General features: G+C 39.7%; 1 protein-coding gene across 4 annotated transcripts in view; it reads right to left on the reverse strand.

Annotated features, from left to right (window-relative positions):
• The window catches only part of TLE1 (TLE family member 1, transcriptional corepressor), an 89,524-nt gene extending 80,917 nt beyond the window's left edge, over positions 1–8,607 (reverse strand). For 2 of the 4 annotated variants that reach the window (XM_075931752.1, XM_075931754.1), the window contains exons 1-4: positions 7,499–8,216; positions 6,432–6,532; positions 4,527–4,590; positions 4,391–4,435 (exon numbers count right to left, since the gene is read on the reverse strand). In XM_075931752.1, the coding sequence (XP_075787867.1) occupies positions 4,391–4,435; positions 4,527–4,590; positions 6,432–6,532; positions 7,499–7,522 (234 nt within the window). In that variant the 5' untranslated portion in view covers positions 7,523–8,216. Of the gene's footprint in view, positions 1–4,390; positions 4,436–4,526; positions 4,591–5,763; positions 6,237–6,431; positions 6,533–7,498 lie in introns of those variants that run through there. The other 2 variants (XM_075931753.1, XM_075931755.1) reach the window with 2 other exon arrangements.
• Between the last annotated feature and the right edge of the window lie 9,608 nt (positions 8,608–18,215).

Below are 18,215 nucleotides of genomic sequence, written 5' to 3' on the forward strand. Positions count from 1 at the left end.
CTGAAGAGTCTTAACTCTGTTATTCCAATTCCCCAAGCTGTGTCTGTGTTCTCTGAGACAGGGACCTCCTGTTTGTTCCATGTTTATATACCACCCATTGTAATGGAATCCTATTCCACAGTTCCTTGGTGCTAAAATAATCTAAAGATAAATAAAAGAGTACTCTATTAACTTGTGGTCAAAACTGATCCAACTGCTGAGACTAGTTAAAAGCACTGCAGTCATAGAGTCTGACAAACTACCAAAACTAAGAAACGGATGAAGACTGCTAGCTCAGTTTGCATAGTCCAGTGGATTAACTGCAGATAGTAGTAACTATCAATGACTTTGGCAGACCAATGACCTAGAGGTAAATGGTCCGACTCATTACCAATCCTCTCAACTTTGCAGTTCCCAGAGCTCAGATTGGGTACACAACTGAAATGACTGTGCTCATTTAGAAATGCTTTTGGTTCTTTTATACATTAATCTCATTTGTAAAGTAAACACTTTGAAAAGTGTCAATTCATAATTCTACCACTGTTTCCTTTAAGAAATAAATTGTGTATATTATGTTTCCATAAGTTAACAGAGCCACTTAATGTTATCACTACACAGCATCAATTTTTTTAGGAAAAGTTCATAACATGTTTCACTCTAGTAATTAAAATGCAATTAAGAAAAAATAGAAACATCAAATTTAGCTTTAAATCCCTTTCAACAATACCACCATTCTACTGAAGAGCTTCAGAGAGCCATGTAAGCCTCTTAATTCCCCTCTCTAACCCACTCCTTGAGATCCTGATGTTCTAATGAGATAATAAAAGGCTTGATCTTGAATATTGGAGTACTTGAGTGATTTCACATGACAGAGTGAACTAGGTGGACATGGAATGCTTGTGCTACTGGTGTACATAAAGTTTAGGGTTCTGTTATTTTGAAAGAAAAAAGGCAACAAGCTAAAGAAAGAAAAAAAAAGATACAGAATGACAAAATTGCCTACTGGCAGGTCAAAGATCAAAACTATTCACACAATGACTCAGGAACTCACCTGTCAATTTTAGGATGGCAGAAACTCACCACACATTGTAGTTTATATGATTTTGTCAGCGGGTTCAAGAGCGATGGCTCTCTCTTTGGCTGCCTGCCACTGAACAAAAGCTAATCTTACACCTACAATTTGGACTTTATCTCCTGACTCATTCCAGAAGACAACAGACATCGCCGATGAAAATAAAGAGACATTTCTCTAATAGCCGATGACAGCAACCCTTCCAGTGTAGGATGGCTATTAACACCCAATAGGCACTGTGCTTCAGCACCAACAACTGCAGTGCATCCATTGCTAGCCATGCATGTCACACTAGGAAAATCTGAGTTGAAAGGGTTGAGAATTAAAGACTAAAAAATAAAAAACACACCACACACACACCCCCACACACACCCAATATCACAAAAAACAAACAAACACACACAACCCTTATAAAATGCCTGTTGGGCACTAAAATTCAATAGCCTAAAGAGTGTAAAGATCTATTCAAAATCATCTCACTTCTGCTATGCACAGCCAACCACTAGTTGAGAACAATTCTATAGTTTTGTTTTTCTTAAAATAAGGCAGCAGTCCTAGGAGAGGCATATGCAATAATGTAATTAAATACTACTGTAATGCATATGCACAGGGGTCAGGGTTAAGGCCATGGAGGCAACCTTAATGTTGCTTTTTCCATGATCTGAATATCACTTGTACTGCATTAAAAGAATGTGTATTTTAGAATGAAATATTTACTTTGTTAAAAGGCTGTTTATACCAACATTCAAGCCTGTATGAATTTATTCCAGTCAATTTGTTATAAACTCCTGAATTAAAGGATAATGAAACTGTTGACACAACACTAACACATAATATCTGTGCAACAAACCAGCTTTTACGTGAGCAGGAAAGCTATAATTACATCACTTTTTATTTAGGTGACGTTTATTTTAACGTTGTGAAGTGCCACTGAAATAGTATAAAAAAATTCATCAGACCAACAACTCTAAAGGGCTTCACACAGAGCGAGGGTAACATCTACACAGGAGACAGGCCTTCAGAACATTAAAGCTTATTCAGTGGAAAGTTTCCCCATCGCTGCATTTTTCTGTAACAAAGATGTTGTCAGAAATGACAATTTTTGTGTCCCCTGATGATGCCTTGCTAGCATTTGGTTATAAGCCATAAAGCAGGAATAATTTCAGCCTGTCAGTAGTCTAGCTAATGCCCAGTTTCCCCCTAGAGAGAATTCCTGTCAAACGTAATGAGAGCTCCAAAGGCCCTCTCTACAACATAATGAGCACTTAGGCCATGCTGGTGATCAGCCAGCAAAAAGCATCAATTTGAGATTGGCTACACCCTAGGGACTAGACGTCACCAGTTTTAATAAAAATTATGATTATTATCTACCAAATGCCTCCCCAGAATATGTATTTGAAGTTTAGAAAGATGTTTTTAAGTTTAAGATGATTCATGCTGAACTGCAACAGTGTTATTTTGCACTTCTGTAGTTTAGGTCTGAATTTGAGGCTTTAAATACTTTTCTGCACTCAAATGGGAGATGGTATATGGAAGACAAGAACCAACTAAACACTAAAGCTTATTTTCTTGTCAACTTTCATTTTTGGATCACCATGACTTCCCCAGAAATTTATTACTTTCATCTCCTAGATTATGACTAAACAAAACACAGACATTAGGTGCACACACAGGTTATAATACATTCTTTCATTTATTTTAAAAGTTTATGCGCTATACCACCACAGCAAATAAACTTATATCAAATAATTTAAAAGCCTGGTAATATACAGAAGCTAGTTTCAATGTGGAAAGATGAGCTCTCTGAGGCTGCTTGATTTTGTGGACTTGTTACTTTAAAGTAACAATAGAGTAACAACAGAGATTAATATTTTAATGCATTTACACAAACTGCATGCTCTCATCTACTGTTCCATTATTTTAAATCTGTCTGAGATGTTACAAGAACTTCTACTCCTATTATAAATTTGACACTTAACAGAAGAGTTTTACATCTGGATACTATTTTTATCATAATATTTTACCACGTCACAGTCCACCATTAAGTTAATTGAACAGATTTTTTTTCCCCCCACACTGACCCCAAAACAGTTGCCTGAAGTCAAACTGTCAGTTTCAAATTTTACTTGCAAAAGGGGGAAAAAAAGTTCAGCTTCAGAGCTAATCTGACAGTCACAAATGGTACCTCAAAGCTTCTTCCTATAAAAGTCATTGTTACCTTAAAACAAGCTTGTCATATTTCCACAATATAGTCGATACTGTGACTTTGAACCAAATGCATCTCCAATGAAACATCTACATCCACACATCTAACTCCACACTACCAAATTTCATATTTTTCAAGGCATGATAATATTTAAGAAAAAAATATTAGAGTTTAAAGTTACAAAAACAGAATTCAGCTCTGAAATATACTTGCTTAATGAAAGTCTTTGAATATACTGAAGATCTGAAACCTGAACTAATCAATTTATTCGCTGTGCCCTAGCCGGTCAGCCATGCTCTTTAATTTAATGAAACAAGGAGTTTTAGATGAAATAGCACATATACATCAAGAAAGAATTGTATTGTTGCACTTTGAAATGTGTCCAACTGTGCAACTTCATCTAATGATAATTTTTTTAAGAGGCCATCGATTTCTGAAAGACTTATTGTACCAGCATCTTGATGAAAAAGTGAATGTCAGCATATCTACAGAATACTTACACCCTGCCATTAATGCTTTCTTTGGCAGACAATGACTACTCAATTGAGGGTCCTCTGGGCTGAGCAATCATTTAGCTTTTCTTCTCTTATGAGGTCCTTAGTGCCTTGTTCCAGTTCAATACCTCTTTTTATTCACCATTATAGTGGCCATAAGTGTGAATTTTATGGGAACTTGCAAACTCAGTCATAACTAGAATTTTCCAAGTCACTAATCTTTTCATACTTTTAAATTGCTAGATTTTGAACCACTGTCAACATATGCTGCAGATGCATAAGAGACTGATTAGACAGATCCAAGGTTGTACCATCTAGGAATTTCCTCAATTTATTTCCTTATAAACCACATAACTGAAAAGTCTATGTTTACAGAAATGAGCCATTTCCTATATATTTATCCACATACTTCAGACTCAGCACCAACACAGCCCTTCTGTTCTGCAAGCCTTATTTGTCCCATCATTTTATATTAGGCAGGTGAACAACATTTACTAGTCGCAACTATGAATCAATGCACTCTTTCAGACATACTGCATGAATTCAAATATAAATCTAAGAGTTCTGTTTTAGTACCATAAACAAATTATAAGTTGTAAGTATAAATTTAGTACTTATGAACTTAGATGAACATCTTACCTGCTTGTGCATTTCAATGTTTAATCCATAGGACATTTCATAGTACTGCAAATAAAGGGAAGTACAATGTAAAACCAGCATACAATAATAAAATATTTACTGTTATAAACAAAAAGGAAACAAATCTTACACTTACCATCACATAGTGCCGTTGCATTTCTGTCTTTTCACTTGCCAGTTTCTCACATTCCAATTTAAGGCTACAAAAATAAAATAAGACACTTTAATGTAAATGTTTGACACTTGTTTTGACATCTACCTGCCCTATTTGCACTTTATAGGGAAAAGCCTAAAGCTTATGGGTATTTACATCAATTGCTCATTAGACTAGTGTAATAGAAAAAAACTGAATATGAATATTAAGAGTACATAGCATCCTTCAAATCAGATTCATTTTAAATACATACTAAATAAGGCTTTAAATATTAAAACACTATATACTTAGAGTGATTACCAAACATTGCCACAACCCCCAGGACTATTGGATTGCCCGAATTCACTAGTTTAACTCTTAGTGAACTAGAAAGCTCTTTACACTTCACATGTAATGTACCAGAATTTAACAGCAACACCACTGTAGGAAATTCAAGGGCATTTCAATTCTAGACTTTTACTCCAAGAAATCTGATTTTGTACTTCACTATCTTGTCAAAGACTGGAAAAGAGGTTCTCTCTTTTTTTTTTTTTTTTTTTTTTTTAAGTATTATTTAAAATTCGGCGTGCCTTTATTTTTTGTTCTCCTAAGTACATAAAAAGTAAATGGAGAAACTAGTTTCAAATAAGCTGTACCATTTACTACTCCAATATTTCCAATTTAAACAAAATATTAGATACTACTTCTTTAAAAAAAGAATCTATTACCAGTCCATATTACAAAAAAAAAATAGTAAATCTATCCAAATGGTCATCTTTTGTATATGTAACAGTACACAGTTGATGCACTTTTAAATGCAAGAGTTATCAAAAATAAACACAGGCCTTTGTGAGTTACTATTTAGAAATAAAACCCAGGGACAACAACATGAAGAATGTGTAGTCCAAACTTTAAAAAGATAGAAATATGTACATGGAACTCTCTATTCATCTCTACTCAAACACAGGATACAGCAATACACCAAGGGACACATTCCCTTTTAATGCCAAAAGTACTGTCCATACAATAAGGGGAAATACATCCTTGACATGGGCAGAGACCTCAGCAACATGCACAAGAACTGGCAATATATCAAGAATAGTATAGCAACCATAACTTAGATTACCAAAGCAATGAAATTCACTTATATGTGGTAGCACACTAAAATACTTGCATGCTTTTTTAAAAATCCTTATTTGCTCTTTAAAGTCTTATTTGCATCAAAAAAGTGCAGACATACATAAGCTGAGAACCAGCCTTTTACATTTTCCCCTACAGTTAGAAGGGGATATTCTCTCCCAATACTTTGTAGGCTTTTCACTAAAGAATCCTATCAAAGAGTTAAATTCCACACTCCCATCCTGAGCATTTTACAGATGGTTCCATATATTAAGTGCCAGAGCTGGGCTTAGAACCTAAACTGGTCCTAAACTCAGACACTCAATTTCACCACTGGACTTCACTGCTTCCCATTGAACTTCTAGTTCTTATTAAAACCTTATTTCAACAGTCCTTAGTACTGGAATGCGGTAACATGAGGACAAAGTCACCCATTGACCTGCTGTTCTGAACACAGCCTATTACAAAATTCCCAAGAGCAAATATTGACAGTTATTGTGAAGCTCTAAAAACACACAGAAAAAGTTCATCTGAACAGCAGCAAAACAAGCTATGAAAACAATGGCAAGTAAAGAAAAGGAGTGAATGACAGGACTTAACTGTGACTCCACACGCCACCATCTGGACACAGACATAAAACACAGCTTCTCCCACCAGCAAAAGTGGAGATAAGAAATACACCCCACTGAACAACACGTTGTGCACCAGCCTGAAATCCTCAAACGCAGTATGTGCCTCAGGCCTGCGGTGCAGGGAGAATTGGGTATGAAAAAAACATGATGCACCCACCTGTGATACTGAGCTTGGAGGAACTGAAACTCCTCTTTGATCCGATCTAGAGACTCTGGAATAGTGAATTTAAAAGGCTGACCTGCAGCCTGGTGTGGTGTCTAGAAAGGCCAGGAGAGAAGAAAGAAGGCACAAGAAAAGAAAAATGTTTAAACAAAAAACAGTGAGCAAGGCCATAAGATGGGCATGAAAGATAAGCTACTTATCCCACTGTCTTGGCAGGTAGCTTCTTAGGAAGCACCTGCTCCCACCACCATTTGCCACCCTACAACTGGGGCACCTCCAGCAACACATGAACAACTGTGTGTGCTAATGGAAGCGGGGAGAAACTTGGAGATCCAGCTCCTCCTTCCACTTATCACGACTGCCCACTACACCTCCTCCCCCACAAAAAAAGAAGTTGGTTTTCACTCCACCCTGGAACACCCCTCAACTCTCCTTACACTTGTCACCACCATCCCAGGAAAACTAGTAGGTTGCTAACCGCTCCCTGCTGTAAAATCAAGTGCGGTGGGGGGGGGGGGGGGGTGGAAAGGCGAGCTCATATCCTGTCCCTGGGTCCAGCAGCCAGAGCTTATTTGGCCACAACTAAAGAAGGGGGAAGGAGCCAACCTGGCGGGGAGGCGGGGGAGCGTCCCGGCCCCGCCATTGTCATTTAGATGCAAATAAGTTACACATTAAAACAAAAGGGAAGGAGGGAGAGAGGAGACGCCCTACCCCCATCCCCCTATGCTCTCCGGTAGACAGGCAAGGTCTGAGTTCCGGGAAAGGGACACGCCGGGGGGGGGGGGGGGGGGGGGGGGGGGGGAGAAGAGCAGGAAAGCCAATAAGTTGCCTCGTGCCCTGTTGTGGGTCTGCTATTCTTAGGGCAGGAAGCCCAAGGGCCCGCGGGACTGCGAGAGCAGGAGGCGGAGGCGGTGGAGAATGTAGCCCCGACAGCGAGAGAGGCTGACTGGGCAAGCAGGGGTACTAGCCACTCACTCACTCACTCACCCTGGGGAAAGAGCAGCGGGGATCCCCGCTCTGTCACCCCCACCTGCGGGGTGTCCGGGCCTGGGGTTACTTACGGGATGCCGGCTCTGGGGAAACATGGCTCTGGCCGCCGCTTTGCTCCTGTGCAGCTCAATTCTCGACTCAGACCCCAACTTTAGATCCCGAGCCCCGTGCAGCCCCCGGGGGCAGACGCCACCGCTCAGCGCCCCGGCCGCGGCATGCTCCTCCCGTCGCCTCCTTTGTTGTTGTCGGGCTGGGGGCTCGGTCCCGCCGCTTTCTGAAAAGTCACCGGCAGGTGTCGGCTCCTTGGGCGCGCCGGCCCCAGCCGGTCCCCAGGCCGCGCCGCTCCGCGGGGCGGGGGCGGCACAAGGCGGGGGGTGGCTGCTCCCCTCGCTGCCTGACCGCCTCCTCCTCCTCCGGCCGCCGCTTCTGTCTGCAGCGTAAATAATCCCCTTTCGCAGGCTCGTAACTTGTGCAATTGTAAGACCGGAAACTCCGAGCGGGGGCGAATCCTCTCCCCACGGCTCCTGCCCGCAGGGGAAATCCAGGCCGGGGCGCGGGCGGGCTGGCACCAGCGGGACACTCAGCAGATAGGGGCACGAGAGAAAGTCCCCGGCGAGTGCCGCGCTGCTGCTGCTCCCGGGCGTTGGCGAAAGGGCCGCTCGCAGAGTAGCAGGGGCCGGCTCCAGCGGCACATGCACCGCGGAGACTCCTCGGGCCGTTGCAAAGAGAGAGGCACCAGCAACACCCACCCCCTGCTCCCAGGCCACCCTCCCCCCCAAGCGCACCCGGCAGGGCTATTCAAAGGCTAATCAACTCCTCCGTGGATCAGCCCCGCGGCAGCCTCGCTCGCAGCAGCGGCTCTCACCAGCAGCGCCCCGCGCGCAGCAGCATCCTGGGCCGGCGCCTCGCCCCGCTCACGGCCGGGACAAAGTTCTCTCCAGCGCCCCGGGGTGACACATCCAGACAGCGGCGGGCGGGGGGAAAAAAAACCCAGACCCCCCCCCCCACTTACAGCCGCGCCCCCATGGCTAATAGCGCGCAGGATGCAAACTCCGCGGGGTGCGGGCCGAGGAGCGCAGCGCCCAGGCAGTAGCAGGCTCTCGGTACACGGGACACAATGTATCCGCCCGCGCTGGCTACATTAACACGCGGTTTCACACTCCTCTAGCTAACCAGCCACCCGGCCCCGCCCACTCGAAGGGAGGTGGGGAGGACCCTGGCCAATCGCCTGCTCAGGCACCAACGTGGGGCGCTGATGTACTCCTCCCGCCTGCCCAATGGGGCAAGCGGCTGATCCCTCCAGCTCTCCTGGCAGAGCGGCAGGACCCTTCCGAGCGGACCAATAGGAGTCCGTGGAACGCTCAGAAAGGCTGGGGAGAACGGGAAGGACGGTGGGAAGGAGAGGGGAGAGGCTGAACTGTCACTCAAAGTAACGTGGGCGGGGGGGGGGAACCAGAGAGAAAGGAGGAGGAGGAGGAGGAGGAGGGGAAAGAGAATGGAGGAGGAGGAGGAGGAGGGGAAAGAGAATGGAGGGAGGAGTGTATTGCTGGGATCTGGTTTATTCCTCCACTTTGCCCTCCCTCCTTTCTCTAGTCTCAATCTGTGAAAGTAACATGGAAAGATAAATACTGCATCCTATTTTAGGGCAGGACCAGCTGCCTTTACAGCCAGACGTACAGTGCCCTGCTTAAACACACAAGCTAAGGTGTAGAGTGTTATGCACTAGGGCAGCCTTTGAGGTTAGTGTGTATATAGTTATCTGTATCCAATTTTTCTTAGAACAATTCACCTCGAGGACCAGAAGGAAAGTTATGAACATGACAAAACTCAGTTGCTGGAAAGCCAATTTACCCATAAGATCCACTAGTGGTCAACTATTTTAATGTCTTATGTATATACATACTCAGTTGTATTTAAATATAAATTATACAAATGACCACTTTATGCTATTATAATACAGATATACAGCCCATCCAAATCACCACAAATCAGGCCCCATTTTGCTCTCATACCTGTTTTTATTAAAAACAACATTCAGTGCTGTTCATTGTTGTAAATTGAAAGCACTTTTAGCCTATGATTTTTTATCTCAGCATTTACTTTCTAATTCTAACAGACAACTATGGTATGCATACATATTTGATTTATAGGTTATGTACAGACAGGTGCATAAACTATGGCACCCACTTATAGTGTATTTCAATAGAGGAGATACATAATAAAGTAGGAAGAAAGTCTCACCTCAGGTCTAATATATTGCAATATAATTTTAGACGGTAACCTCAGACAGAAATGAAGTTGTCCATATTGCGTAATACTGACTTTTTCTAAGGGAGTTTCATCAGAGCCAAGCACTCAGAAACTTCCAATATTATAAACAGTTTATAGGTCTATTTGAAATAGACTAGGGTCAAATCAATTCCACATGTTCCATGTGTGACTACCACCATGCCAAACACTGACACAGCCCACAATGGGATGTAAACATCTTTAGAACACATCCTCTAGTAACAACCATTTTATTTATAACAGAATTTAATAATCAAGCATCAGGCACGAATAGCTTTAAATTTAAAACAATGCTTTAATAAATGTTCATGTACTTATTCAGTTACTGTAATATATTTTACCTAGTGGAGAGATTCTAAATATTATAGGGAGCCACTTGAACATAAAGAGAGCAATTTAATAGTAAACATTTTTTCACCCTATATTTAAACTTTCCTTTAAATGTGTATGCGATTGATTTATTCATAATTGTACTTTCAGTATATAATTTAAATTAGAAGTGATTATAGTTACAATTCAATAGGAGTGAAATCGTTACATCTCTGAACAAGAGCAATGTATGGCTTTATTCAATTCTCTATTATTTTTGAACTGCTTTATTACCAATTTTACCTGCATTTAAGAAATGACAGAAGACAGAGGTGTGTGTGTGTAGGGGAAGGTGTGGATAACAAAAACTAAAACAAAGCTCTTATTACCTGTGAGTATTTTGCAAAATACCAGATGAATTTTGCACTCCTTAGGGTTTTGAATGTGATACTTATAAGGCTAAGAAAATATATTTTCTCCTTTCACCATTTCCTAAGGGTAGTCAACAAAGATTTGCTTTTAAATAGAAGGCAGTGTTTGTGGTAGCAGATTGTAAATTTGTCTAGTGGTTCATGCACAAGTCTGGGAGTCAGAATTTCCGAGAAGTCTATGGCCAACTCTGCCAATGATTTGCTGTGTTATCATGGGCAAGGCACTTAACCTCTCTGTGCATCAGTTTATTCATATAAAATAGATATTATTAGCATATTTAGCTATCTCACAGAGGCAGTAAGAAGTTTAATTAATTAATGCTTATAAAGCACTTTAGATTCCTCAGATGAGAAGTGCTATAAAATACAAACTATCATTATATATGGTAGGAGTGCACCTGGTAGTTATGGAACCTGAGACAACACAACACTTTCTCATCCAGCTTTGGTTAATACAATGCTTAGCCTGCTGGCGCAAGTTGTTAATGAGATATAAACAGATTAAGCATTAAAACAGCAGTATATTTTGGAACAAGAACAAAAGTGGATATTTTAATTGCTCACCTACATGAAAGTTGAAATGTCTTGTGATCTTTACCGGTATTTACCATATTTAAATTTTTCAGGGCATGTTTTAACAAATGCAGGAGAGCACTCTGTTTTCCTCATTCCTTTTAACAAGTTCTTTCTGACCTACTGAGGTGCCAGGAGCAGAGACTTAAGGGCATTTTGAGCCTCTTCCATCAAAATCAGAATGGATAAGCAGTAAAACCAGTCATAGAACTGTTTGATTATAAAACGGGTTGATTTTTGTAAAATGAAAGTTATTATATGTATTAAATAAATAAATAAATAAATACTCGTTCTTTCATGTAGTTAATTTATAATTCATCATGGTCTGATGGTAGGGGACCAAAATCTGCTCTTGGCAGACCATTTGTTGTTTTTTTACCAATGTAAATGTAATGTTAATTGCACTGGAGTCCATGATGTTTCTCAATACTTAAGCCAGTGCAACAAGAGCAAAATTTGGATACGTTGAAGAGTAAAGGTATAGAAAGCTCAGCTGTATCCCATTCAAGGTAATATTTTCTTTTAGACTGTTATACTGTAATAATTATACTACTGCATTAAAAATAATGATGTTTAAACAATCAAGCTGCTTTAATCTTATGTTTTAAATAAACATGCTGTTTGCAGAGGCCTTCAATAATAAAATACCAAAAATCTCTATTTAATCATAATTTCTACTCATTTATTTGAAATCTGATACTTTTTTCCCTTACTACGAGCATACTAATTTGATGTTCTGATTTCCGACAGTGTCAAGGCCTAATCCTGTTTTGATTTTGTACCAAAACTCACAATGACATCAGTGGGAGTTTTGGGTGCACAAACCAATCAGGATCAGGCCCAAAATGTAGTTTTATTATAATATTAGGTTTCAGATATAGCATCTTGCTCAATCAGAGGAATGATTTTCATTTGATTTATTTTTTTATTCTTTACAGTTAGCATTATTGGTTACAAGCAATATGAATACATTTTCACTTTTTAAAAATTCCCACAGAGTGGCAAAATCTTTATAATAAAATGCTGGTAATGTCAATTATCTGGAATTTGCTAATGGAGAAGAAAACTCTTTCTAAAAATTGTAATTTACTTCACTCCTCTGCAAACCATAATGCGGTAAGAAAAAAATTTAAAAGACAAGTATAAGATTTAATAGGGTTTATGCTTTTAAAATTATTTATTTAAAAATTCATTGGATTATCTTTCAGAAAAAGAAGATGAACATTTTAAAATATTTGGTTGCAATGTGCTTACTGTACAGCTAGGAGCAAAACTAGATGAAAGAGTGCCTGAGTCATATGGTATATGTAATATAATAGTGCTATATTTGAAGAGATTATAATGGTTATAATGAAATGCAAAAGGAGTATTTTTTCAAGATTCTGCCTTATTTATAAAATCAAAATTATAACAAGATAAAATTATTTACTTTATCATAATTCACTATATTACAGTTAATCAGCTCTTTACATATTTTTTCAACTTTTTTCAAATTAATAATTTGTCTTATAAACAGGAATTTTTGACAAGTTCCAGGATGACTTTTTTCCTTCATCTCGCGATTACCTTCTCTCAGTTTGTTGCCCTTAAAAAATTCTTCCAGACTAAGTAGGAAAAAAAAATCAGTAGCAAATTATGCATCAGTAAAACCTCAAATAAAATCAGATCCAAAGAATCTCTTGTGGTTTCACACAATATGGTAAAATTAGAGATTGCAGGAAACCAACAAAATTAAATTGGGAACATCTGAAGAGAAATGACCAGGGTTTATGAAAATGACACATTGACTAGCCAGTATGCTTTTATATCAACAATTTCTTTGTTAAGGCAGAGATCAAAGGAACCTGCATATGTTTTCATTTTATTTCAAGTCTAACTAGAAAATTACATCCAGATGTTTAATAGGCATTCTGTTGGTTTTTCTGCATTGATTAGATATGTTGGTACTGTTTGCTTACAAGTGTAGCCGGATCATTAGCTAATGCAAAGAAATGTTTGTAGTGAGTTGCTAATTAGGTCTTTTGGAAACTCTCCACACTCAGGAACAATTTGTATAGAGGCCAGAAGAACTTGCAATACTTGAAGAGTTGCTTTCCCGTCTGTCTCTGGGAAAAAACAGTCAGTCCCTTTCCCTAATCTTCTTTTGCCTACAGGGATTGCAGCTTGATCCCAGTGGGTTGAAGTGCAAATAAATTAGGAAGAGACCACACACACAAATCTCTTTTATCAGTCAATCTGCAGGCATGCTATTTGACAAAAAGTTAACCAATATGCAGTGTTTGAGAGGAAAATGTGTTAAATTTTCCACCTTAATATTATCAAATACACAGCATTTTGAGCATACTTTAGAGACAGATGGGGAAGCCCTTTATGATAAATGAGTGTACTTGAATCCATTACTGTAGTACTTATAATTACAGTAGCTCCTTTATAACTTCAGTACTTTCCCAGAGTACTTGGAGACAATGCTTTGGGGAAGTGAATACATGCCTGCTGAAGGAAAAGGAAAGGGTGATTAAGACCTCTGGGAGGGACTCTGTGAAAACTGTGATAAGACTAAAAAAAGGTGTCAGAGATATTACCCTTTTATAGTGTAGTCAGAGACTTTGTTTTAGACTTCATGGCTCCTGCCTGATAACCTTCTAGGTGCAGTGTCATCTTTCATAAGATACTTTATAATGTCAGTGACCTTTATAATGAAGACCACCTGTCAGTACATCATGCTTTTTGCCTCTCACTACAGAAAGAAATCATAGAAGAATGAATAGTGTGTATGTATTTTATATAGTAAGCGCACACATCCTGAAAATAAAAATATGCTTAACTTTATTAATGTGAATAATCACATTAAAGCTATTGATGCTACTCATATTAGTAAAGATAAGTGGTATGTGTGTTAGATGTTGTGGGATCAGCATGTATACAATAATCATACGCACACTTTTATAAATGAGGCTGTATGACTCCAGGGGTTCTGCTTTCCTCTGTGTTGGAAAACATCTAGAACTATTAAGATTATCATAAGATAGGTGGTAGTAATAAAAATAAATAGATAATATATCATTGGTATAAATGTTAATTTTCATAAACTATGGCACTTCTGTCCTCAGCCTACAGGAAAGATAAAATGATATTTTGCAGCTTTTATACACAATAGATGCATCAGTAGAAACTCTATATTAGAGGGTCTGTGGAGATTGTATCTAAAGCAGGATTTAAATTCTTCTGCTTCACCATGAAAATGAATGATTGAATTTAATCTCCACTTTTGGCGCTATATATCCTTATAGGACAATTGAATTTTCTATGTAATTTTTGCCCTATTTCGCACATTTTCTTTGGCTGCTTTAGCTGAACAACAACAACATTTCCCATGAACTCCAAACTTCAGAACTGTTTGCAAAAACCTCAGATACTGGTCATTTTTCAACTGTAATATTAAACAGAGAAGGAGTTATTCCTCTTATTTATCATAATCTAATTGACTTTCACCACGACTAGCCAATGCAACTCCACAGAAGAACCAGCTGTTTCTATTTGTCGGTACTGTCAGTCTGCTTCCTTGACAAGAGGTAATATTTTAACAAATGACATTTTTCAAAATTTGTGTAATTTGTTGTTAAAATTGTTTTTGTCAAAATGTTTTGACCTGCTGCATCCCTAACTAACCAATTGTGTCTTGCATGTTCTCCTGAATCAGGTAGACAGATTGTGCAGCCAGAGTGTGACGAGAGAATCTGGGAAAGGAAGATAGGAATGTAAGGAAGGTTTAGTGAGGATAAGGGGCTCAGAGGGAAAAGAATTACCTGCTGGGAACCTAGAAGAGGGTTAGAGCTGTGAAGGGAAACTCCATGAGAATCCCCCCCAGCCCTCCAACCTACTGGTGTTTGTAGCTATCTGTACAAACCACCAGCCACAACCCAAGATTTCAAACTGGGCAAGTTTAGGTTATTGTTTTTGATTTGCTGGGGAACCAAGGCAGAAGCATAGGGAAAGTCTTTCAAGCATCAATGCCTCTTTATCTCATCTCTTCTACCTAACCCAGCCTCATATGCCTGCCATGATACAACGGTATTGGACTCCCATACAGCTAAGTCTATTCCCCATTGCACTTAGGGATGCCAACTTTGATGGACACTATTCCCAGAGGTTTCCCCCCCAACACGATGTAATGTAATTTCTTTAAATGTCCTCTTAAAATCTCCTGGATTGTTTTCAATAGTCCCTGGGAAATAGATGCTAACTCCAAGAGACTCTAAGCCAAACCTGGAGGGTTAGCAACCCTAATTGCAGCTTTCAGTAGCTCTCTGGGGAGCTAAGATGAGATGGACGAATGATATGAGAGGAGTACAGGTCTTCATGGGAGCCAGGAGGGTTAACAGTATTGGAGCTCACAGAAGGCGTTGGAGCTATGCAAAGGAGCACGGGGGTTAGTGGGTAACATATCAATGAGCAAACTATATGAATACCTATCAATAAAAAAGCTGAGACATTCCCTCAGAAACACTGTTAATTTTTAGTTGCTTGTTAAATGCAAATCAATCACTACATGTTATACCAGGCCTGCACAACTCGGAAAGCGGCGAGGGCCATATTACTCCAAAGAAAACAGCTGTGGGCCGCAAGTAGGGATGATCTCCCAAAAAATACCGGACACGCGGGCTAAAAATTTGTGTTGAGGGGGGAAAAAAAAAGCATGTCTCCACTTGGCCCCCTGGCATTTATTTGTCTCTCCTGTACCCTGCCCCTTGGTGTCTTCCCCTTTCTCCTGACCTGCCCCCCTCCCCTCAGCACAAGCCCCTTCCCCTCCCCTACCTGGCTTCTGCCTTCCAGGTTGCGGGGCTGACAGAGCCTTTTTGAATCTGGCGGTTGCCAGCCATGACATTACAATGCCACGTCATGCCAGCGTCCTGGTGTCTGCCGGCGTCCTGCTCTCTAGCTCGCGCCCTGCCTCCTCACGTCAGAGCTGCATGCAGGCAGCCTGGCAGCGAGAATCGCCACACTTCCCCCTTCCGGGTGGCGCTCCTCTCCTCCACCCGGCCGGCAGATCGGATGGGGCTGCGCTGCCTGTAGTCAGCACAGGCCGCACAATGAGCCCCTGTGGGCTGCATGCGGCCCTCGGGCCGTATGTTGTGCAGGCCTGTGCTATACAAAGGCAAGGACAGGTTGGATATTTGTTGTACAGAATAAGATTGGCTTGAGTCATGATAAGGAAGACATTTCAGGGTGGAGATGTAGAAATGATGAATGGAATATAAACAAGATGTTGAATACTGAACTATAGGATCTTTGTTTTTTGTGGTTTACATAGATAGTGATGTTTGCACCCTATAGCTTAAAGTTAATGTAGGATTTTGTATGGGAAATGTTACCTTTCCATATAATATATAATCTAATAAGGGAGATTATGGATATTATAATCTTCATTAATTGTAAGTTACCAAGTGGCTAGTTTGCAGATCCCCGCCAATGTAATCCAGAAAAAGCAAGGAAATAAATAGTTATGTTATTTATGCACATACATATATTCCTTTTTAAGCATAGACATTACTGTATATTAAATAAAATCTTATATTATGTGCATGGATTAATAGTGGTAAATGTTAATGTCTTCTCATTCATTTAAGGTTTTCACCCAAATGGAGTAGATATGTGATCAGTCTTCATGAACTACAATAGTTCAGTCAAGTGAGTTGTTCTGAAGCATAAGGACAATATTTTGGGCTCTATAGAAATCTGCGAGTTACATAGATCATTAATAATGAGCTTATATGAAGTTGGGCATCTTTATGAACCCATTCTAATGACTCATAATATAGACAATGCACTCTTTTCATTTTTGCTTTTAGAAAACAAGGCTATGTTTACACTACAGGGTTTTTGTGCAAAAACCTGCGGAGCATCCACACCTCAAGCATGTTTTTGCGCAAGAACATTTACAATAAAACAGCAGAACAGAGGGATTTTTGCGGCATAGGTATACCTTCTTCTACGAGGCATAACTCCTTTTAGCACAAGAGTTCTTGCGCAAAAAGGTGTGTGTGGACACTTAACAGGAGTTTTTTGCACACAAAAAGCCTATCAGAAAAAGCACAGGTGTTCTTTTCTGTGAATGGCCATCAGAACTTTCTTGCACAAGAGTGTCCACGTAGTGTGGACGTTCTCTTGCACAAAAGCACATAGCTTTTGAGGTGTGGACGTGCTTTTGCGCAAGAAGTTTTTGCAGAAGATTTCTTCTGCAAAAAGCTTCTTGTGCAAAAACCCTGCAGTGTAGACAAAGCCCAAGAGTATGAAGCATTTGGCTAACAAAAGAAGTAGTTAAGAATTTAGTGATACATTCCATATTGATTTCACATAACATACTCTGCAGTCTTGCAGAACAATTGTAGAATATGCCATGTGATTTTTAATTAAATCCACTACCTAGATTGAAGGCCAATTATTTCCATGCAACTTCTTCTAGAAGCACTGAATGGGTTTTTTTCCATTTAAAATATCTTTTAAAGCTTACCTACATTATGTTTTTTTCTTCACTTTCTTTTCTGAGCAACTTTGAACTTTGCTTATATCCCTTGCAAACTGGTTTTAATGATTATCATTTATTCAAACATACTTTTATTTTGAAATCATACCAGTAAGGCAAGCAGATATGATGGCTGCATTCTAGATTAAACAGTATTGGCCGTTAGTCTGAATTAATGGTACATACCTTCCTGTCCCTTGAATAATGTTGAAATTACAGTTCAACTCAAAACATAATACCATGCATTTTTGAAGTAAAATAAATTTGGGGATAAATTATGGTTATTATCGTCGCTTAGCTTTAACTCTGTCACAGGCCCTGTTTCTACTGGGAAAGGATACATATTTGAAAGCAGCTTTTATAACTGATTTAAACACAGCTTCTGCTGAACATCTTTGCCTGTCACAGTGTGATTGGTGACTGTAGATAGGGACACAACATGTTTTTAAAGTTTTTTTTTTTTTTAATATGGTTCTAACATGGTGTGGCCCTACTTATGCCCACTAGTCAAACCATGAACCAAATTATGCCATCCTTAATTATGCCATGGGAGAAATGCTCAAGGAAGGATGGATGAATTTGATCTGGTGTTTGAAAACAGTAGGAATATGGGTGAAATTTTGGCCCCATTGGAGTCGATGGCAAAACTCTGGTTGATTTCAG

Source organism: Pelodiscus sinensis, chromosome 6 (assembly GCF_049634645.1).
Source record: "Pelodiscus sinensis isolate JC-2024 chromosome 6, ASM4963464v1, whole genome shotgun sequence".
Lineage (NCBI taxonomy): Eukaryota > Metazoa > Chordata > Testudines > Trionychidae > Pelodiscus > Pelodiscus sinensis.